The following is a 23,006-nucleotide window of genomic DNA, read 5'->3' on the forward strand; positions in this document are numbered from 1 at the left end:
CTGTAGGAAGTTGTATAAATCAAATTAGCTTTGTAGAAAGAATGTATTTTGGAAGATCCAGAATATTGGCAAATACAAGAGGGTTCCGGGAGCTGAGGTTGCCTGGCCCCTAATTAATTACAATTAAACATAATATGTACAATATTGTTATTGTTAAACTTCAAAGTGTATGTGATCCAAAAATGTTCTCTTATGGAATTCTGCCTACATACTGTAGGCCTACATCAATACACTTTATAAGAGATGAAAGATAATGGCATATTACATTGCATGTAAGACAAAGACATAAAAAATCAAAATCAAGGGGTACAGGTAGAAAATCTACAGCAAAGCACCACCTCCAGTCAAAGGTTTCAAGTCAATTCAAGGTGGAATATAATAGTACAGAAAAAAATACACACAATACAGTACCTACACATACTGCACTTTATTTTATTTTTTAAGTAACATTTTATTAACATAAGTTGTTCAGCCATACATAAAATACAGCACAACAATTGACATGCCAGGGGGGCATAATTATAGGCCAATAGTAATACATTTCATGTTTTTATAATATTCATTCCCCTACCCCTTCCCAGTTGGTCTTTCTCAAAGTAATATTTATGCAGGATGCTTTTAAACACATTACTACATATATAGTCTAGTCTAACCCTCTAGTCTTACACATACACACTCATTTGCATAGCAGTCAAAAACAATATGATTCATGATAATAATAGTGACAGGAACAAAAAATATTAAAGGAGTAGTAAAGGGAAAATGCATGTTTAGCCCTGTTTTAAGGTTACTTATGATCATATACAATGGTTCAGATCAAAACGTTGACAAAACTAGCACTTTTGAGAAAGTCTGATAATTGCTCTACCACCGTTTTGGTCATACAATGGATGTGGGTGGGCACCTTGAAAAATCTTTCAAAAACATGTTAAACTCTCGATTTCAATGTTTCAAAATGTCATTGTATATGATCATAAGTAACCTTAAAACAGGGCTAAACATGTTTGCATTTCGTCTTTACTACTCCTTTAACTAAACATAAGTCATGACGTTAATTGATTAATGTTAATAATAATAACAATGTCCATGATGATGTGCTTAATAATCATAGTAATAATAGAAATGCCCACAATAATGATGACAACCACATACAACAAATATTTAAATATGGTTATAAACTTTGAACACAATTAAAAAAATTTTTTTTTTTTATAGTATCCACATAAATCACTGAGTTCAGTCTTAAAAACAGGAACAAATGGTTTAGATCCATTGAATGTACATTTACGGATGTGGTACAAAATATAAGATTTATTAATTAAAAAGTCTTCAATGTCCTTAAAATCAAACACACCGAAAAAAAAATCCATAAAAGAAAAATGTACAGTGAAATACAGAATGTATAGATGAATATGTACTGTATGTAAAGAATGAAATATGGATGAATGGATGGATGAATGGATGAATATGTATAAAATGTCCAACCATCGTTGTCATTTTCACCGTTATGATAACGGTGATAACTTATCAAGCAGTGGTTTTACTTCTGCGGCACCACCAGACCCCACCTCGGCCTGCTTGCCCCCAGACTCACTGGTCAGGATATTGGCAGGACTAGCCTGTGGCTCTTCCCCAGCAGAATCCATACGCTCTTCCCCAGCAGAATCCATACGCTCTTCCCCAGCAGAATCCATACGCGTTTTCCTCTTGAAGCATCCCATCTAAGGGTGGTCGACAACATTAAAGATAACCAAATGATTTCTCACCCAGAATGTTGGTGTAGAGGTGTGTTTTTTTGGGGGGTCTCACCTTGAACATTCCCACAGTGATGATGACCAGCAGTAAGAGTCCTCCGCCAACACCTGTTCCTATAATCAGCTGTTTATCTGGGGCGATGATGAACTCTGCCCGCACAGAAATCTGTCGAAGTAGACATCGTGTCAGCGGTTCACTGAGGGATGTTGAAGGAACAAGATGCCCTCCTCAAATTGGTCAACATAGAAAATAACCAGTCTCAGTTTTACCTGTGCCTTGTGGAAATCGATATCACCCATGCTCTGATTAGAAAAAAGAAACAATTGAGGATGAATTTAGCTTTTTGCATAATAATTTAAGAGATACAAACGTATTTTGTTGCCTCACTAAACTTACCCTGCTCTTACTTGACTTCTGGACATATCGTTTGTTATTGTAGCTAATTGCCACGGAGCTTTTGAACGTGACGTCTTCTCTAGCCCCTTGGAATGTCTCTAGCGGTGTCATGCCCTGTGAATTTAGAGAAAGAGTAGTTAGTAAAATATTAGTACCTTGCTCCACTCCTTCCAATTACCTTGTTTATTGTATTGTGTCTTTGTGAGGTACAGACCTTTACGTATCGCTCAATGTCCCAAAAGGCTACATATCCCGACAGTGTGAAGTTCACTTTTGAATATCCATCCAACATTAAAATCTCACACTTGAAGGACTTGCAGTGTTTCTCCTGACTACAGTCCTGTAACGGAAGGTGTGTGTTTATCATTACGATGTAGTGATATTCTTACTTAATTTGAATTCTCACATTTCTTTACTTGATATAATGTGTAATAGGATTCACTCACATTTGAGATGACATCAGCACTTGGTACACATTCAGTATTGTTCTAAAAAATATGAGGAAAGAAAACACTGATGTTTTATCCATTTCTAAAAGTTGACAGTAAAACAAATATTACATAAAGGTAGGCCTATTATACTGGGAAATACTCGCTTTAACTAGTTACCTGAAAGGCTGACACTTGATAGGCGTTCATTTTAAATTCATGTTCAAGCACAGTTGGGAACGTGAAGTGGACTGTGAGAGGCAAAGACCTCGCAGCCAAGTTCATAACCTGTTAATGTTGTTACAATGAATTACATTTCCTTCATGTTGCTTTTATTTTAGAGCTATTTGTTGTGGCACAACATAATACAGTAGACTAAAACTCTGCCAATTAGCGATGCAGCATGAGTAAAACCCTAACTAGCAAACAATAAAAAGATTGAGCAAAAAAATAAAAAAATAAATAAAGAGATTGAGCATGAAAACACATTGAATGTGAATTTGTAGATTAGTGGCTTCTGAAGAATTGATTGCCTACCTCATATATATGCAGCAGCTGTTTGGGCCGTTTGTCTTTCCGAGTGAAATGAGCGTATGTGAAGGACTTTTCATCAAGTCTGAAAAGAAAGATTGTGACCTTGAATTGATTCAGCAGTTATGTGCACGCTCTAAAATGCTGACTCACAAATGTAAACGCATGTAGAACCAGGATCCTCCCTCTTAAGCACCTATTGTATTTTTAGTTTGCTATTGCACTTTGCCTTCAGCACTAGATTATGCTCTTAGTCACTTGTTTTAGAAATGAGATGCAATTGTGAGTTCTGGCGAGTAGTAGTACACTGACTTTTCCTACATTAAACGCAAGTCGCTTTGGATTAAAATGTCAGCTAAATGACTAATGTAATGTAAAATGTAATGTAACTTACGCCTTAACTGCCACATCAACTTCAAAGTGTACAGGAATGGAATTGGTCATGGTACTGTTGGTAGAGTGGTCATTATCACTGTAAATTGAATAAGAGGAATATTAAACAGGCCGGGTTAGATTTTATAACCATGCTATTTGGAGAAATTAGACGGCAACACCTTAGTAGTACCTCTGTCCAATGACCATCATAGACATGGTGTCATTCCAATCATAGGAGGCGTTCACGCTGAATTGAACCAAGAATGTTGTCTGGGCAAAAAAGATATATATGAATACAATTTGATTTAGAGGAAACATAACCGAACGTGTGCAGAGAAAATGGCAAATTTCACATTCGGTCACTTCTTTTTAGCTCGTTTTAAGGTCAAGAGTGATCAGCTAGTGCATCACTGACTGTGGTCTTGCTGTGGTAGACAGGATGGCTGATGCTGCAGACCGTTCGGCCCTTCAGATCATCACAGCTGTGGAGAGTTGGCCTGATGGGCTAGTGAGCAAAGGCAACAGGAAGTTCACAGAGTACAGCGTTGTTGTTTTTGTTGTTGTAGTACTGGGACTTAAGGAAAAACTGTTGATTGAGAATCATAATATGTATTGAGAGTTTTCAATTGCATGAACAATGTAGAGATTAACGGAACCTTGAGAGGCTGCATTTTGGAGAAGGATAAGCCAGGTGGGTAGAGGAGTGTGAGAGTGGTGTTGTAGGAATCGTCTCCATGGTTGGACAGCCGTGCAGTCACATGGTATTCGCTCTTTTCCGCCACCACTAGAGTCAGGGTGCTTATTAAGGAGAGAAAAAATCAGGTCAGACATTCACGGCATCACAACTTTGTTGCCCACTCATTGGTTTTAATTTGCTTGACTTCATAACAGTCAAATACATACGTGAAATACACTTCGAGCTCTGCCACGCAGGTTCCGTTGTCTTTACAGTTCTTGGTAAACGGCACCTAGTGCAAATTCAAGAGGACTGTGAGTGATTTTTTTATCAGATCTCAAATCGAATTACAGAGGAGACCAAGCAGGCTACCTCAATCTCAGTGGCTGAAGGCTCGTCGGCATCCAGGACGGCAGATGGTGTCTTTGTCTGGTTCTTAAGTTGAGTGAAATTCAGTTTGATCTGGACAGCGGACAATGTGTCTTGCACCTGGCATTTCTGGAAGGGAAACCGATTTTCCACACATTTTGATCAGTATTGAATATTGACTTATTTCCGATTCTTTCGATGATTTTAGTTCTGCAAATGCTTAAAGGAGTCGTAAAGGGGAAATGCATGTTTATCCCTGTTTTAAGGTTAGGCCTACTTATGATCATATACAATGGTTCAGATTAAAACGTTGACAAAACTAGCACTTTTGAGAAAGTCTGATAATTGCTCTACCGTTTAGGTCATACAATGGATGTGGGTGGGCACCTTGAAAAATCATTCAAAAAACATGTTAAACTCTCGATTTCAAAGACAAGAAGCTCACGAGGGGGTAATTGGTGTCCGTTGGTGTTCTGACATCAAATTCGCCGCAATGTATGAATCCTGTAGAGTTTTATTGATCATTTTATGAAATCCATTGACTTGTATTGAAGCGACCGTTGTAGATGTGTAGATCAATCCGCAAAGGGGATTCAGGAAGCAGAACTACTTATGGTAGCTATTGCTTATGTTGCTAGGCTACCTAGTTTGGGGAAGTTTACACACGTATGTGCTGCAACTAAATAGTTCTATGCTAAATATTTAAAAAAGCCTTTCCAGATGAACTAGAATCTTACTTAATGGCGAATTATATGTCAGAACGCCAACTAACACCTCGGTGAGTTTCTTGTCTTTGAAATTGAGTTTAACATGTTTTTTGAATGATTTTTCACGGTGCCCACCCACATCCATTGTATGACCAAAACGGTGGTAGAGCAATTATCAGACTTTCTCAAAAGTGCTAGTTTTGTCAACGTTTTGATCTGAACCATGGTCATAAGTAACCTTAAAACAGGGCTAAACATGCATTTTCCATTTACTACTCCTTTAAGTATTTACTCTTTGCATCAATATTACTGTTTTTCGGCAAGTTTCCTTATAGAGACATTTTTTTATCATCTAACAGCTGGCATGGATAATCTCTCATGATCTTACTGCCATGTAGACTGGGTGGTTAAAGCAGGTGTGATTTTTTCTTAGTTCCACGGCTGATGTTAGCGTCTTGGCTTTCTTGTCAGTCTCACTGAAGAAGGCTCGGTTAATTGGTTGCAGTGAATCCGCGTCCAGCGAGTAATTGATGTTGATCCCACCAGCTCCTGTACACATTCAAACGTTGCTAAATGGCCTCCGAACCTTGTCAGCGGTATAATCGAGGAGCGACTGAGTCCGAGTTCTTACCGTCTTTGCTTTTTGTTTCCTCTGTCATCATAAAGCAGACTTTTAACGTGATCACGTTGAAAATGGTCTTCTCCCTGACCCGGCAGTCGAACTGAGTGTTGATCTCAGAGGGGTGGAAGGACAGATGACCCGACACACTCAGAACCGGTCTGGACCTGCGAGGTGTCGAAACGAGATTCTCTTGAATGGAACCTACTGTCGTTTTATTGATTTGTTTATTTTACAGGTAAAGACCCATGGACATTTAGGTATATTTGAAGGCTTAAAACAGATCCTTCACCTTTAAAACATACTTTAAAAAAAAAATATTTCTTACCTCAAAATCACAACCCCTCCACGCGCACCAACTGCGATGTCAGTCAGTCCGTCCTCATCCAGATCCAGTCTCCCGTCAAGCGCCTGGCCAAAGAACTGCAGCTTAGGTGGCATCAACTCTGCTCCCAATCGCTGGGATGGAATCAAGTATCAGATCAGTATTTGCAATTACATTACATTCTGTTCTGGCATACAGGTGCCCCAACATGGAAATGCATGTGCTATAGGACAATTATGTCCGCAGAACTGTAAACTTTGAGGCATCGGATTACACAAATAGGTGTTCTCTGAGCATACATGCTTTAAAAAAAATAAAAATAACAACCTCAACGGTCTCACCTGGCTGTACTGGTCACGTATTCCTCTCAGCCGGTGGCCCAGGTAGATGTACACAGCCCCCCTGCGGTCGTCCTCCAGCGGAGCGCCCACCGCCACGTCCCTCAGTCCGTCACCGTTCAGGTCTGTGAGGGAGGAGATGGACGAGCCGAACCTGCCCCCCGACGGTCCCGACACGCTCATCACGAGCTGCAGCTCCAGCTAAGGACGAGGAGACGGAACTAATTGTTTTGTTTTGTTTTTTTAAATATATTTTTTAGGGCTTTTCAGCTTTAATGGGACAGGACAGTTTGAGAGAGAGACAGGAAATGTGGGAGAAAGAGAGGGGAGGACATACGGCACAGGACCCGAGCCGGGCATCGAACCCGGGTCCGCTGCGGAAAGACTAGCCTTCATATGGGGCGCGCCTTACCCGGTGAGCTACCAGGGCGGCCCAGGAACTAATCATTGTTCCGGATTACAGATCATATTCCTACCAAGTCCACTGTGTTCCTGTTCCTACTTCAATGCATACTTATTCTTTTCTTCTTTTTTTTTTTACTTTAAAATGTATTGACACAAATGACTCCCTTATGGAATCAACTAGTGACAGAGAGGCCCAAGTGAATCCCACCTTATCAGTCAGCGTGTAGACATAGATGCGGCCCTCACTCTGGGACTGGTGGAACGTTGGTGCCCCCACCAGCAAGAAATCTGTGTTGCTGTCTGAGTCGACATCCACCGAACACAGCTCTGCCCCAAAGTAGGACCCAAACTGAAAAAATCACCCGTGTTAGCTATTCATATTTGTCCAAACGACTTGAAATATTTATACAAAACTGTACAGATATATATTTAAAGGTGTAATTCAGATTTTTGGACATAGAGACTAATTTACGACTTACCCATTATGTTGTTGATTGATTCATTTTCAGAGCGAGAGACCGCATGGAATTATGGGTAAGTCGTAAATGAGGCTCTATGTCCAAAATTCTGAACTACCCCTTTAACATTGAAACAGTATGTGTAGCATATTCTTTGAATGAAAATGTCATCATTGTGTTACTTTTAGAGAAATTGTGTTTGCGTTACCAACCTTCTCCCCAGAGAGTCTCTGCGTCACTGTCCAGTTTCCTTCAGCCGTTCTAAAGAGGAGAACCATTCCTCTATGTCCAGATCTCGGTGCTCCGGTAAAGTATAGCAGCTCAGTGTTGTTCTTCTTTGCAATCGCTATAGAGTAACCTACATGACCAAAATAGAAAGCATATTGATACATAAACTATAATGCTCACTCACTGAGACAAAAGCAATTGACGTTCAAATTAAATTAATCTATCAAAAAAGAAAAAAAAAAAGAACTCCAAGGTTTCATGCTGACAAATAAACCAAAAGAATGTCAAAGATGAACCAGAAATCACTTGGAGAAATACACATGGATTCATACAAATGATGGGACTCATTGGATTACTTTTGTAGAGGCTGAAAACATCTGCTAGACTGTGTTTCAGCGTCCCCTGTAAGCAGGTGGGGCTGATTGGCACAATAATGTGTGTTCCCAGCTAGACAACAACATTGGGGAACATTCCCAACACGTTCTGCTAAAGTTTTCACATTCTTAGACCATTTTTAGAACAAATGATTGCTAGCTGGGTTTATACTGTAGGCAGACATTCCCTGACATGTCTATAACCTGAAGATCTGTTTGAGCGAAACGTTTAAATAAAGTACTGGGAGCACTCGTTTCGTGCACACGCCCGCCCGCGACAAGAGCTGATTTGTAGTCATCTGTCCCCGCTGCGCGCAGGACGCGTGTGTCCCCCGCTGATCCGAGCGAGAACGCAGGCGGAATATCGCTCCCCGTCTGAAACGGCCACTTGAGTGAGTGAGCGAGGCCATTTTCAAGAATTTCAACATTACCCATATAGGAGTCTGATCCCAAGGTGGGATCCAGTATTTCCTTCTTCTCTGATCCACGGCCCCGGGTTTCATAGAGAGAACCACGCCATTCGTTTGATCCCACAGAGCCTAAAATCAATATATCCTGTACAGGAATTGAAGCATTGCATTGTAGATAATTACCCACTGTGTGTGTGAGTTTAAATGATTTTAGGACTGTTGATAGCTTAATTCTATCTAGCATAATGTTTCAGAGGATTTGTTTACCTTCTGGAACAAAGCACTGAACCCACTTTGAGACATCTCTTCTGTTAAGTTTCCTGCCCGAGCAGTCTTGGTACCTGATTACAAACGGACACAATGTCAACATTGTTCAGAATTTTGTATCAGGACCTCAAAATTATTGGAGATTGCATGAAGGTAAAATATCAGAAGACCGGTACCTTCAATGTTGAAAATCTTTTTCTGGAAATTGTCCAGGATTCCTGACAGTGCGTTATAATCTTCTATTTTAAATGCATTGTTTTTATTTGAGGCCAGGTATTCGAGTTGGGTAAGATTAAGGTCCTTGACCTGCCGATAACATCATGAAAATGAACAACATCCTAACAGTGATGGATGAATTGGTTTGGATTTGTCCCAATGTGTCCTGGATAAGGACGTCCCCTGATATGTAGCTATAGTGAAATCAAACAGCTGTGTTGTGTTGAACGCAAGGACTTACAGCGATGACAAAGCGTATGATGTGCTTTTCTTTAGATCCATTGATTGACTGGTACCTCTTATCTAAATCACTGGGATATCCATCTGTGATGATAACCAGAACTTTAGTAGCATCCGGGGCGGCACCAGCACTTGAGTTATCAAAGATGTTCTTCCTGAAACAGAAACAGAGGTACTCTGTTATGTAAAGGCCATCTCTAGTTTATTTGAATGAATAATTCCCATGTTTTTGGGAGACTTTTCACACTACCCATTTCTATTCTGCCATCCAACTGGGCATCTGAAAAAGCAACATTTATAATTTGTTCACTGTCACTGATCACTCACAAGACAAAGTCGATGGCCTTGTGTGTGTTTGTTAGCTGTTTCATATGCTCTTCGTCCTTAAGTTTATCAAAGGCCCTCTTCTGTTTGTAGTCATCGAAGTCGAAAACTTTCCTGGGATCCGTTGCAAACTGAACGGCTGCGAACTGAAAAAAATCGATATGTAGGCTAAATTTAATATTCTCCAGGCTGATTTATTATAATTAGTTTTTATTATCAATTTATTTCAGATTTCATCCCATTTCATTCCTGACCTATTGTCCCTGTGGTCTCTCAAAACATCGCTCCCTATTCACTATACAGTGCACTATATAGGGCGTCAGCCATTTTGTTTGAGTGTCCGAATTCTCCACGGAATTCTCGTTCCCTATATAGTCCACTATTTATTACCCACAATTCACCTTGATTTGCAGGGAACAGTGCATGTACCCTACATTTTCTCCGTTCCCTAGGTAGTTCACTACATGGTGAACCCTATATAGGGAATAGGGAGTGAGGGAGTGAGGGAGCGATTCCGAACACAGACTCCGACACTAGACTGCAGAGCAGCGGACTATCGTGCCTAAATCAAACAAACTGCCTTGGGGATTTGCGTTAGTTCTGGTTCTTGATTCTGATTGGTTGGTTACTTTGTAACACACACCTGGGGCCGAATATCATTCCATTTTCAGTATTAATGCGCCTCACATTTGATCCAATGATTTGTAGGCCTATCATTGAGTTTTTTCAAAACAACTTAACATTCCATCCAATGCAGCTGTTGCTTGGCAATCCTTTTGTTAGAGGAACTATTTTGCTCGGCGGAATTGAGGGAATGATGCTTCGTTTAATGTTTATATTTTATATTGCTGTGTTTATTTTACACTAATAGCTGTAGTAACCGTTGTATAAAAGCAATAAACCACTCGAGGCCGTGTGTTATTTAAATATGCCACTCCCCTGTGGAATGCGTCCCTGTTCGGATCTGGCGAGACCAGGGCCCTGTACTACGAAACAGGATTACGGGGTTAGCGCGATAACTTCAAATTCAACCATGTCTGTGCTACGACGGTGGAATGACTTTTCACCATGTTATATCGCCATGGTAATTTATGCTGCCGAGTTTACCTGCTCCGGGGCAGGTTAAATTCCAGATTATGGACCAAAACATATGAAGCACAGGACGCAAACTGCACAGGAACCTAATACTGCTACACCACCGCGGACACCCACCAGGCTGAATTATGTTGCACAGATGAAAAATTGTGTTCAGAATCATTGCATAGGTTTTTGCTAACCTGGTATGAGGAATTTTCAAAATTTTTCATTATATCCCAAATGAAGACTTTGTTTTTCTCAAATTCAGAAGTTGACATGCTTTCAGATCCGTCAAACAGAAAGACGAGGTTGACTTTCTTTTTGGTACATTCTGGAAGAGACCACAATAGAACAGTAGATATTATGCAGTAATGACAAGACATTATGCTTGGGGGATTATTTCAATATAATTTCTGCGATTCCAGTTCAATTTAGGCTATTTAATCCCTCCTTACACCCCTCCGTCATAATGTACCTTGGAAGTCAGTGGTGAAGTTAGAGGTGACCTGGAGCTGACTGTTGAACTGGTAACATACGCTGTTCAGATAGGCGTTCCCATGACACTCGTGAGCAAGACCAGGACTGCATGCCTGAATACGGATGTAAAGAATATGTAGTACATATACTGAGAACTGTACTTTCTACAGTCAAACGAATCACTTACAACTATGTTGTTTAATAATGTTAAAGGTGGGGTAGGTAGTTTGACGTCAACAAGGCCTCCGATTGGTCATCTTTTTCAAAAGAACCCGCCCCTCCCTGCTGTCAATCATGATGTAGTCCCTCCCTCCAAACAGGACTGGTAGGTGTGGCGAGATAGAGACCCTGATTGGTCAATACATTCGGGCGCGGTGCATTCTTTTAATTCAAAATACAGAGGCAGCGGTAAACATGGAGATCCAAGTTTATTCTCAGAGCACTTCTGTTACTGATAGCTGAAAGGATATTATGCAAATTTTACCAAATAAAGCCAAAAGCAAACTACCTATCCCACCTTTAACAAGATAAATCTGTATGATCTTACAATGAATTTAGGAGGGTTTGTTGAATCATCAGCCATAGACAGTCCAATGTACTTGACTGAGCCTTTTTCCATTGGAAGGGAAATAGCTACATCACGAGTCAACATGTATTGGAGACAAATATGACAAATATTAGTCCAAGAAAAAAATGCTGTGATATAAAATAGTACAATTACGACTAGATCATAATAGTTATGGACTCCTGTGTCTACCTGGAGGAGTGAAGCAGTCTGTACGGTTGTCAACACATTTGCAGATTCCGCCAGATCCATTGCGCTGAAGTGGGACGCTCACCATGACTCTGTGATTAGGGGGTAAAGAAGGGGTTCAAACAGAAGAAACCGTAGCGCATCACACATGTGGGGTTTAGAGTGTGAACTGTCAGTGTTGTTGGCAGGATGTCTTCAGAGGTGTGAAATGACTGTTTGAACTTGCGCTGGCGTGCGTGTCAACGGAAGTGATCCGAGTGCAAACTAGAAATGATGCTCGGAGAGTTTCTCTGTGCCCTTCCCATGTTGAGATATGGCCATTTTAATCCCCCCCTATTGACAATGAATGGTGGTGAGAATTTCCCAAAAAATGAATGGAGGTGAATGGGCAGCCATGTTTGGGCGGCTCCATGGCATCCCCCCCCCCGGGTCGGTTTTGGTATACTCCAGGCTCTCCCCCCGCACCCCCCAGTCCAAACCCTGTGCCTGCTTCACCCCCACACAGGGAGCTGGCTTTGCTCTAAGTTTTGTTTTAATTTGTGGAACCGCCCGGGTTTCGGATCCGCTCCAAAATTGAATGGGTTCTAAGTTGGCCCATACTACACTGCCTCTACTTGGACCCAGGCACACTCACACACACACAGACATACACCAGTCCTGGGCTCAGATCCCCTTTCCCCTCACCCTAACCCGGGTCCATATCCTTGTCCTACCCCCTCCCTACCCCTGCCTCTATCTGGGCCCAGGCACACTCACACACACAGACATACACCAGTGTTTGCCATGTCTCTCCTATGATGTTTTTAGCCTCTCTTATGTAATTTAATGTTATTTGTAATGTAAATGTAATTTATGTAAATGTAATTTTATGTTATTTATTGCTTTATAAATGTTCTTAGCCGGTAGACAAACATACTCCAGGAGCTTGCTCGATCGCCTTGTTGAGAGGGGTCAGGGAAGAATTTTTACAGCTCACTTATCTGGCCCCTGGGTGATACTGGTTTTTCGCTTCCCTCTGGAATATGTAGGGGTGGGTCGTATGCCCACCTCCCTTGTTCTCTGTAAAGCGCATTGTGTTGCCTCTGGGTATGAAATGCGCTATACAAATAAAGCTTTGATTGATTGATTGATTGATTAATGAACCAATCACCCAACGAACACACGCCAGCGAAAAGATTACCTCTTGTCCTGCACTGTTGCTGGGGCGGAGGTAAATATTGTAGTGAACCTTGGTTCCTATGGGAACAGGATAACTAATGAGCCTATGCTGTTCACCTGTGTGGAACTGCCGTCGCTGCCAAAGACTCTCTGATGAGCTGATCAGACCCAGCTGGACTTGATTGCTGGAGGAAGGGACTCATATTTGTTTGGGGGTTGGGTGCCGTTCGCACGCCGTATAGGGCTGCCGGCGGTGAAGATAGGTAGCCGGGGCTGTAGGGCGAGGTTCCGGCGGTAGGCAGGGCCGGGGGGATTGCTAGGGACCCTAAGAGTGCCTTTTTGTGTGACGAGGCTCTCCTGCTGCCCATGGAGACGTCTCATTGCGCTAGGTCGGTGGTCGCCTCCTAAACAGACTCTGACCGGACCAGCGCTCAAGCCCCGCCCCCACGGGGAGGGGGGAGGGGGGAGGGACCACGGGCCAGTTAAGTGTTTCTTTTAACCAAGGACTTTTTATGTTCCATGTTCTGTCTAGCGTGTCTGTTTGTGTGTGTGTGTGTGTGTGTGTGTGTGTGTGTGTGTGTGTGGGGGGGGGGGTAGTTAATGGGGATATCTTCATGTTTTAGGTAGCCTACGGCAGCGGGGTTGGTTGTTCTGTGAGACTGCGGGAGGCTGGGGGAAGTTAGCTGGTAGGATTTGAGCAGAACACTCCTGTCCGTCTGATTAGTCACTGTACTCACCTAAAGAGGGACCTGTGTGTGCCTAATTGTGGGGTGATATCCAGCGTGCCTGTTTGTAGGGTGCTAGCCTACTGTGTGCCTATTCAGGGTGATATGCATGTGGGCCTTATGTTCGTGAGGGTGTAGCCTAATCGGAGGACAGACTGTGGGAAAGGGGGGGGGTCTTAGTAGGGCCAGTCCCCCAGCGGCTCATGAACCAACTGCTCTGACGAAACGTATATGAATTGCATTAAATAAAATGTTGATCATTTTCTACACATCGTGCCTCTCTGGAGTAGTGGTGTTCTCAGGTTTCTGACATCCGGACCGTAGCGGTACAAGGGTGGCGGCAGCGACGTCTGCTCCTGGTTTATAGCCTAGCCTTATTCAGGCTTAGCACAATATCATTTGATGCGGAATATATGGATACATGGGTGTGTGGATTTTTGTAGCAAAAGGACTTGTCTGAGAGTGCCGGGCACAGTGCATTTCATTGTATTTTATAAATACACATGACAATAAAAGCCTTGAACCTTGACTATCTGTATGCAGCCAAAGAGAAACCCCAAGCCACCACTGCATTGCAAGTATAGCAGGTGCAAAAGACACAGATTAAACTACGACAAAAGATTAAGAGGTCAGCTTGCTGCTAAGTGATGCAGTAGTCACGTCCACAGAGGAGTCTGTCAAAGCCTTTTTGCTTTTCAGTAACAATTATGTTATGGATTTTCATGATTTCTCTGTTCTTTTGTGGTTTATTCTTACAGAACACTTACCCCCTCTCCTTGCCAGATATGAATTGCAGGACTTTATAGCCAAAGAAATCATCTTCCTCTCCGGTATAGATTTCAGGGTTGGCTGCATCGATGTTGAAAGCCCAAGAAGCAGAGATAACTAGAAAAAAATAAAATAAGTTGACATCAGGGGCGCCTCGGTAGCTCACCGGGTAAGGCGCGCCCCATATGAAGGCTAGTCCTTTGCGTGGCGGACCAGGGTTCGGGTCCTGTGCCGCATGTCCTCCCCTCTCTCTCTCCCACGTTTCCTGTCTCTCTCACTGTCCTATCCCATTAAAGCTGAAAAGCCCTAAAAAATATCTTAACATTAAAATAAGTTGACATCAGACAAATACCGTACTGGGGCTAGTGAAACATGACTGTGTTAAAAGTGGACCTCAACATTTTGTTATCCTATAGGTTCATCCACTTCTCTCTTACAGTAAACCATAGGCCTACATGTGGAGAATGGGTGTAACCCATCAAATTGCGACACAAGAAAGTGTTCTTCGAGGAGAGAGTTGCATAACTCTCCATTCTGTCCGTAAACAATGATTTACCCTACCCCAAACATTTGCAATGTTTAGTTGAATGAGTCTCTTGGATTTAACACCTCGCAATTCTTCAAGTCTTACCTATGGCTGCCATGCAGGTGAGCAGAGAGAGGAGTTCCATCTTCGGCATCTTCTCCCTCAAACCTCCTGCATTTCACTGCCAGACAACAACGAAAAGAATCAACTGCAACGCCAGAAGTGAGGCTGAATAGTTTCGTGAAGGAAAGAGGAAGCTTTGGCCTCTATAGGGTGTTTCCGCCCCTTAAAAATTTGTTGGTGCGGTTGCAATATGTCAGAAAAGCTGTGGGGTCTGTGTGAGCAATTTCCTCTTTCGCACATTTCTCATGTTTTGCACTTCCTTGTCGAGAAACCTAGCCGAAATTTAGATCAAGATTTAAAATTTAAAATGTGCAAAAAACAAAAAGCTGTCCTATTCTGGCAAACTGGATTTCTTTTATTTATAGGTATGGATAAAACTAAGTAGTGCCTATGCCCCCTTTTGAGTTTGCCTTGTGTTTTTGTCATGCTCATTCACACAGTTTGCAAAGTAACTGATTCGGATGGAAATGACACCAAGCAAAATGGATCATTAGTATAGATTCACTCTAGCACCCTGAACCCAGATCCTAATCCTGGTCACATTTTAACAACTTTAAATGAATGTATTCTACTTAAAACTTTCTCAAAAACATATCTGCTGAATGAACTGCGACAAATACTTGTCTGTGCATTTTGTGGGTTGAAACGAGGGATGCTTTTACTGATGCTGTTACTGATGGGTGGGGCCCATGTGTAACCACACAGCTGGAGGGGCCCCATGTGTAACCACAACGCTAGTGATAACATCAGCACAGCTGAAGTGTTGAAGAGTAATAGCCTATTTAGTTATGAGAATGTAACTGCTTTTAGCTTCCTTTTATCATGTGCATACTCTGGTGTAGCCCTATTTATCAAGGTCACAAAAGCCCCTGCATAAATAAGGGATACTTTTTTTAAGCGCTCAGTTACAGTATGTGAAGATTGTAGTACAGTAGCTACAGAGAAATGCACAAATGAACAGGTCCTTAAGTTTCAGATTCATTTAATTTGTTTCAGATGGTTCTTAAAATAAGTTGTGAGTAGAAAGATAAGCAGTGTGATTAATAATCCTTACCATTAGGCGATAGATAAGAAACTCAACTTTTTTGTTGTGTTCTTTAAAAAGCACAACTGCGCATGCCTGTGACGCGAGAAACACAACTGCGCTTGTCAAAAGGGGTCGTGACCCATTCAAAAAGCTTCACTCTCAAGAACGAGGCGTCAACGTAGTCACCGCATCCAGTTCTATTAATAGGCTCTGTGCACCAGCTCCACTTCCTGAAAGTCACTTGGCATCTTTATTTCCTGTCCTATATGATTGGATTAAGTGATTAATCACGTGTGCGCTGGGTCTGCCTCTCAAACTCTCAATTTCAAAGACAAGAAGCTCACCGAGGGTGTAATTGGTGTCCTTTGGTGTTCTGACATCAAATTCGCCGCAAAGTATGAATCCTGTAGGGTTTTATTGATCATTTTATGTAATCCATTGACTTGTATTGAAGCGACCGTTTTAGATGTGTAGATCAATCCGCAGAGGGGATTCAGGAAGCGGAACTACTTACGGTAGCTATTGTTATTGTTTATGTTGCTAGGCTACCTAGTTTGCGGAAGTTTACACACGTATGTGCTGCGACTAAATAGTTCTATGCTAAATATTTAAAAAAGCCTTTCCAGATGAACTAGAATCTTACTTTATGGCGAATTATATTTCAGAACGCCAACTAACACCTAGGTGAGTTTCTTGTCTTTGAAAGTGAGTTTAACATGTTTTTGAATGATTTTTCAAGATGCCCACCCACATCCATTGTATGACCAAAACGGTGGTAGAGTGATTATCAACTTTCTCGAAAATGCTAGCTTTGTCAACGTTTTGATCTGAACCATTGTATATGATCATAAGTAACCTTAAAACAGGGCTAAACATGCATTTTCACTTTACTACTCCTTTAATCTCAACTTTTTTAGCCGCTTTTTGCTGGCTCTGTTACAAGCGTCCATATATTGCCAGGGCCCAGGTCTCTCATTCACACACTAATGGCGGTCAATGCAAGATGCCAGTCTGCTCATCGGGAGCCGACCCTGCTGTCGTCGGACGACCCGCTCTCTTGAACTCTTGAACCACAGCCGTCACAGATATCCCATGATGCTCTGCTCTTATACAGTATACAGTCAATCAAACAGTCTACCTGTTGACTCAATCATCTGGCATGGTATCGGGATTATATTATGCATGACAAGTATTATACAGTAGGTGCTGTTGTATTATTATTATTATTATATTATTATTTTGTAAATGTATTGCCATGCAGGTGAGCAAGAAGAGGAGTCATTTATTGGGCATCTTCTCTATTAATCCCCTGGACTTCACCACCTGGCAACAAGGTAATAATCTATGCCAGCGCCAGAGACTTTGGAAACGAGGCTTGACCTTTGCATAAAGTACAACGCACAGGAAGCTTCCTGCGTTGTTCTTATAGAAGGGTGTTCCCGCCTCTTAAAAAGTTGCTTGCGTGGCTCGATTTCACATCCATGTTCTGAAACAGTCAATTTTCTCTTTTATTTGGTACCAATCCTCACCACCCCGTTTCTCACTTAATAATCCACTATACTGCGTTTGCTGATGACTGTAATGAAAAGTTGACAAGTTATGTCGTCATATATATATCACATACCTCAAATCCTGTAGTCATGTCACCAGGTGACCAGGTTGAGTGATGGCATTATGGCTTGCTCAGGGTAAAACAAGTACATTCATAATGCTTACGCTAATGTTAAATGATTAGCGAATGTTAGTCTGAACATGTGCCATGGAGTGGCATGAAGAGATTATGGGTGGGGTGGAAGGGGTCGGCCATAATGTCTTCGTGCCACTCCCCTCAGACAGGAGGATGCGGTCCATCAGGACCACGTCTGCACGCCACAGAGACGGCGTCTTCCCCACGGCCATCAGCCTCTTCAACAAGGCTTGTGTCCCCCTCTGACCCCCACCACCACCCACCACAGACTCATACACTTATATAGTCAAAATTGCTGATTGTCCATTGTTCTCAAACAGTTATGTTATGTCCTCAAATATTCGGAATTCCCTCAAGTACCTCAAGGCGGTTCATGTGATAACATAAAAAATCTCCCTAGCCTCGTTATACACTGACAACCGCCTCCTGGCCTCCTGACAACCGCCATTTTGTGAGTTGTAGTCTTCTCTTCCTGAAGCCTTAGGGCCCCCTAAAAGGCAAAAGGTTTCTGAACTTTGAGAGAGAAGTCCACGATGGGGCACCCCTGCGTTATGCAGCCCAGGGAGATGATGTCCACGTGGGGTGAGAGGTACTTCGGCAGGGAGCTGGGGGTGACTCCTCCACTGGCCTCAATCAGCAGGAATGGGAACTCTTCCTTAAGAAGACGCGCCGCAGTGTGGAGTACCTGAGGGAGGGGGGGGGCAGGAGAGAGGTGGGGGGACCACAGGGTCAGTTGAAGAGGAAGTAATCAAGGCAAAACGAGTCATACCTGTATGAATGAGAAGGCCTCTGCCATCTAGCTAAGAAATGGAATGACATGCCATCCTCCGTGTGTGTGGTGGAACTCCATCGTCTTTGCGAGACAAAGCAACGGGCTAGGCTGTCGTTTTGCCGTCGGCTCCTACGGTTAACTCTCCGGTGGAAGCTGTTTTTTTGTGTGTTTTTTTCATCCGGGATGAGAGGAGAGCAGCCCAGATATTGGCCTCTTCTCCTACTACCGTTCCTCGCCGGTCTCACCTCAGGTTTGAAGTTGTCGAGCATGACGATATCGGCCCCGGCGGCCGCGGCTTCGCTGCCCTCCTCCCTGGAACCGCACTCCACCTCGATTTTACTGCTGAAGCCACAGACGGCGCGGGCGTCCCTGACGGCCTGCGGGGGGCAGACAGGCGGAGAGGTGACCTATGACCTATGAGTTTTCCGCTATAGTATGCATCTTGTAGTCTAATCAATACATTGTTTAGAATATCTTCACATGGGTTTGCCCAGCTTTTTTAATTGTTTTAATTTGTTTTGATTCCATTGTGTAGAGAGTACTACTCATTTGTGTGATTTTCCAAGTAGTAGAAGGTCCGGTGCGAATGTGTCACGAATACCTGTGTGATACTTCCTGACGCCCATATATGGTTATCCTTCAGCATCACCATCCCGCTCAGGTCCTGCCTGTGCATGGAGACCCCGCCCACCAGCATGGCGTACTTCTCCACCAGACGGAAGCCGGGGGTGGTCTTACGAGTGCCGGCCACCTGCCCTTGCCAGCCGGCGTCCGAGGTGACGCACCGTAGCTGGGCGCACCGGGTGGCTATCCCAGAGGCCCGGGCTAGGCAGTTGAGGGCCGGCCGCTCCCCCAGGAGGACGCACCTGGCCGGGCCCCTCACCACGGCCACCTCGGTCATTGACCCTGGACCTGGAAAGGTCAGGCGTTTCGGCTTCGTTTGAAAATCAGCAAGAATCTGTCCAGTCAGTCAGCAGGAATCTGTATCTTGTTTTCAACATTTTTGCAGTCTTTCAACACCAAGGGTTATTTTTGCCAATGCATCCAACAGTATTGGTAAATGGTGAAAGGACTGCACTTTTTACTTAAGAATGCATTTTGGACGATCAGATCACAAGTGGACAGCGAGAAACATCGCCGTTTACACCTGTGTCTATTATGAGTCTCCAAATGTGTCCAGCTGACCACTTGTGTTTATATTACTAACCATAGTAACTCACCCACTTGTGATCTGATCTAAAACGCTTTTTAAAACCAAGTCTAAATGGGGTCTTAAAGACCCTTTCTATGCTGCCTGTCTGTACTGTTGTGGTTGTTGCCGTTGTCTTTTAACTTGATTTTTCTTTCACAGCCCCCTTTCCCCCCTCCCTCAAGAAGCTTGTGCTTTTTGCCGCCATCACTAAGAATTTGTTCTTAATGATTTTCCTGGTTAAATAAAGGTTAAATAAAATAAAAATAAAACCCCTCAAGGTCGCCGTCCCAAATGATATAACCACAAAGCCTATCAGGAGCTGTGTTCGGAATCGCTCCCTATTCACTATATAGTGCACTATATAGGGCGTCAGCCATTTTGTTTGTAGTGTCCGAATTCTCCACGGAATTTTCGTTCCCTATATAGTCCACTATTTATTACCCACAATTCACCTTGATTTCCAGAGAACAGTGCATGTACCCTATATTTTCTCCGTTCCCTAGGTAGTTCACTACATGGTGAACCCTATGTAGGGAATAGGGAGTGAGGGAACGAGGGAGCGATTCCGAGCACAGCTAGGGTCTCTTACCTAGATCTGCTCCATCTTCATACAACCACTCCACAGTGCAGCCAAGCTCAGTGAAGACTACGGTAAAGAAGGGGCTTCCTGCCAGCACACTACGGGGTGCCTTGCAGAACAACTTGGCCACGACCTCCTGTGACCCCACACACACCCCCGCGGGGTCAAAGTTGGGCGTGTCCTCGGCCAGCCAATCCCGCGCCAGACGGGTCAGAGAGTGGGGCGGGATAGAAAGTGACAGGTCGCGTTGGGGCGGAGTCATATTAAATGGTGAATACGGTTGATCCTGCTGAGAAGATAAAAAGGATGTTAGGTGACTATTCGGTGATGACTGTTATGAAAGGTGACAAGTTATACTGTAGGTCGTCATACTTCGAAATGATGACATTTATGTCAAAATGTGACCAGGTTGAGTGATGGCATTATGGCTTGCTCGGGGTAAAACAAGAACATTCATATAATGATGAGAGTAGCCTGCTCAAGTCAGGTTTATTCACATTTGTGTGTTTTTGAAATTTGTAATCATAATTGAACGCAGACTCCTTTATATATCAGGAAGTGGGTGGGTTACTTTGATCAGAAGCTCTGGAGGCCTGGATGGTTCTAGGTACTGGGTCATTCCATGCTGCTGCTGCTGGTGGATCTGCTGCTCACTGTGGCTGGGAATTGGTTTCTTCTGGTATTCACAAAAACTTATAAAATAAAAATGATATATGTTAAGCCTCATAAGTGACATTAGGACCAGATTTATGAATGGAATGAATGAGCTACTTAACTTTAGGATATTATTGGGTGTTGTTGTTGCACATTTTAAGTCAATATTCAACTTTAATCATCTAATCACCTTTGGACTACAGGACGGTTGCAATGTTACAGACATTGTGATTTGACTAGCAACCCCTAATTATAACGTCCTATACTTTCCACAAATGTCTTGGCTACAGTCAGTCAGAGAAATTGTCGTGTTTGGCATGTCGTAAAGCAGGCTTCGCCAGCCTGATCATGTAGTTTTAAGTAGCCACTGGCATATTTACACTTGGCCTATCAACCCACCATACACCCCTTGAACCTTATGTAGGATATTAAAATGCTTGGCTACTTCGGAACATAAGGCCTACTTGCTAGCAGGCGGCGCCATAATTTCTCAATCTCACCTCTCAATCTCAATCTCACCTCTCAATCTCAATCTCGCTTCTCAATCTCACCTCTCCTTGTGTGACTCAATCTCACCTCTCCTTATGTGACTTCAGATGCCGCACAAAATTGGAAGTGGTTGTGATGACGTCGGTGATTTTTTTGCCACATATTTTGCATACGGCAACTCTCTTCTTGTTGTCCACTAGTCTAAAGTCGTTGAAGCCAAACGTGATGACTCTTGGAACCTTTCCAGACATGGTGAAAGTAGGCTACTGGATAAACGAGCGGCACTTAACAGGCAAGTCGAGTCAGTGATACAGATGTTCAAGTCAAAGTCGAAAGACAATGGTGGCAAATGTGGCCAAAGCGCGTCTCCTGCAGACAAACCAGTCACGTGACTCGAGTCCGAGTCATATGACTCGAGTCCAAGTCATATGACTTGGGTCCAAACACGAAATTGATGGAAGGGTTCGTTCGATTAATATTAAGATTACAATTTTGTCATTCTGATTTTATGTCACCGGAGGAGTCACAAGGTTCCTGACACCTGCTGCTCTCTAGTGGTAGGCATACTGAGCTAGTTTAACTTAGCGTAGAAGGTTGTTTGATTAAATACCATTTATAGGCTATAGCCTAAAAAGCCATTCCTTGCGTGGGGGATTGAAGTTGGTTCACAGAATTAGGCTATGTATTGATACATTGAATTGCTTTCAGGCTCTTTAATAGATAGGATACCCATTAGACAAGACATATAATTATTGTCAATACAGAACCGCTAGAAATGAAATATTTACAATAGAAAATAAATAATAAAATATAATGTCTCTTTCGTTGAATGGTCGAATAGTAGTGGGACATGGAGTAGACACTACAACCACAACAGTAGTGGAATTTGACCCCTCCTACATGTTGTAATGTTGACAAACTGACTGGAGAGGTTATGAAACCCAGTCACACTAGAAGTACAGCTTCCAAAAAAAGTGTCTGTTTTTATTCCCCTTATTTAATGCTTGCATTTAAAATGTCTGATACACTCATGTGCAACATTCACAGCAAACCATACTGCCACCAGGCAACCTAACATATTAATATGTATTTATACAGTATATTATAATTTCAAGTAGCACTTTTACCAAGCTACAATCACAAGGCCCTGCACTGAGAGAGAAAAAGCAACATTTCTACATATAACAGTAATTCAATCGTCAGTTGAGTTCGTTTTAGAAGTACTTGTAGCAGCAAATGCAGTACTTCTCTGGTGCAATTACTCACCTGAGTGCTACAATTAGTTCACTGACAAACAATAGTGGTGTCTTGGAGAATGGCTACCTGCATAGAAAATAGTAGCAAGACTTGACACTCTTGGTGAGAGAGAGAGAGAGAGAGAGGGTGAGAGAGAGAGAGAGAGAGAGAGAGAGAGAGAGAGAGAGAGAGGGTGAGAGAGAGAGAGAGAGAGAGAGAGAGGGGGGGGGGGGGAGAGAGAGGCGGGGAGAGGGAGGGGGGGGGGAGAGGGGGGGAGAGAGAGAGAGAGAGAGAGGGAGAGGGAGAGAGAGAGAGGGGGG

General features: G+C 42.9%; 2 protein-coding genes across 5 annotated transcripts; both read right to left on the reverse strand.

The window, feature by feature from the left end:
- Window positions 1-392: 392 nt before the first annotated feature.
- Window positions 393-22,761, reverse strand: LOC311311170 (integrin alpha-L). Of its 2 annotated transcripts, XM_084440826.1 has the most exons (32): window positions 22,717-22,761; window positions 15,032-15,107; window positions 14,400-14,517; window positions 11,753-11,841; window positions 11,543-11,628; window positions 10,994-11,108; window positions 10,719-10,849; window positions 9,445-9,587; window positions 9,119-9,272; window positions 8,838-8,967; window positions 8,662-8,735; window positions 8,416-8,539; window positions 7,595-7,740; window positions 7,133-7,273; window positions 6,523-6,720; window positions 6,185-6,315; window positions 5,869-6,023; window positions 5,626-5,786; window positions 4,534-4,659; window positions 4,389-4,453; window positions 4,142-4,283; window positions 3,901-3,990; window positions 3,676-3,755; window positions 3,505-3,582; window positions 3,117-3,195; window positions 2,760-2,867; window positions 2,598-2,639; window positions 2,366-2,491; window positions 2,152-2,265; window positions 2,025-2,057; window positions 1,810-1,920; window positions 393-1,721 (listed from the first exon to the last, which is right to left on the reverse strand). In XM_084440826.1, the coding sequence occupies exons 2-32, from the start codon at window positions 15,078-15,080 to the stop codon at window positions 1,506-1,508; spliced, it is 3,555 nt and encodes a 1,184-aa protein (XP_084296952.1). In that variant the 5' UTR covers window positions 15,081-15,107; window positions 22,717-22,761; the 3' UTR covers window positions 393-1,505. The 2 variants fall into 2 exon arrangements, with proteins under 2 accessions (XP_084296952.1, XP_084296953.1); XM_084440827.1 differs by lacking the exons at window positions 10,719-10,849; window positions 11,543-11,628; window positions 11,753-11,841; ... (1 more) ...; window positions 15,032-15,107; window positions 22,717-22,761.
- LOC311311171 (nicotinate-nucleotide pyrophosphorylase [carboxylating]-like) lies at window positions 16,027-22,678 on the reverse strand. Of its 3 annotated transcripts, none has more exons than XM_084440829.1 (6): window positions 21,538-22,678; window positions 20,879-20,999; window positions 20,317-20,593; window positions 19,137-19,447; window positions 18,781-18,912; window positions 16,027-18,448 (listed from the first exon to the last, which is right to left on the reverse strand). In XM_084440829.1, exons 1-6 carry the CDS (start codon window positions 21,699-21,701, stop codon window positions 18,254-18,256), a joined length of 1,200 nt encoding a protein of 399 aa, XP_084296955.1. In that variant the 5' UTR covers window positions 21,702-22,678; the 3' UTR covers window positions 16,027-18,253. The 3 variants fall into 3 exon arrangements, with proteins under 3 accessions (XP_084296955.1, XP_084296954.1, XP_084296956.1); XM_084440828.1 differs by having other exon boundaries at window positions 20,317-20,596; window positions 21,538-22,677; XM_084440830.1 differs by having other exon boundaries at window positions 20,317-20,596; window positions 21,152-21,669.
- Window positions 22,762-23,006: the final 245 nt, after the last annotated feature.

Source organism: Borostomias antarcticus, assembly GCF_949987555.1.
Source record: "Borostomias antarcticus genome assembly, chromosome: 7".
Lineage (NCBI taxonomy): Eukaryota > Metazoa > Chordata > Actinopteri > Stomiiformes > Stomiidae > Borostomias > Borostomias antarcticus.

Excerpts from the sequence above, each read along its gene's own strand:
- LOC311311171 (XM_084440828.1), bottom strand. The coding sequence starts at position 21,701 with ATGTCTGGAAAGGTTCCAAGAGTCATCACGTTTGGCTTCAACGACTTT. Across the intron at positions 21,000-21,537 it reads CTGAAGTCACATAAGGAGAG|TTTTTGTGAATACCAGAAGA; the intron begins GTGAGATTGAGT and ends TTATTTTATAAG. Across the intron at positions 19,448-20,316 it reads TGAAGATGGAGCAGATCTAG|GTCCAGGGTCAATGACCGAG; the intron begins GTAAGAGACCCT and ends TGACCTTTCCAG.
- LOC311311170 (XM_084440826.1), bottom strand. The coding sequence starts at position 15,080 with ATGCCGAAGATGGAACTCCTCTCTCTGCTCACCTGCATGGCAGCCATA. Across the intron at positions 7,741-8,415 it reads GGGATCAGACTCCTATATGG|GTTACTCTATAGCGATTGCA; the intron begins GTAATGTTGAAA and ends TTGGTCATGTAG. Across the intron at positions 1,722-1,809 it reads TCACTGTGGGAATGTTCAAG|ATGGGATGCTTCAAGAGGAA; the intron begins GTGAGACCCCCC and ends GACCACCCTTAG.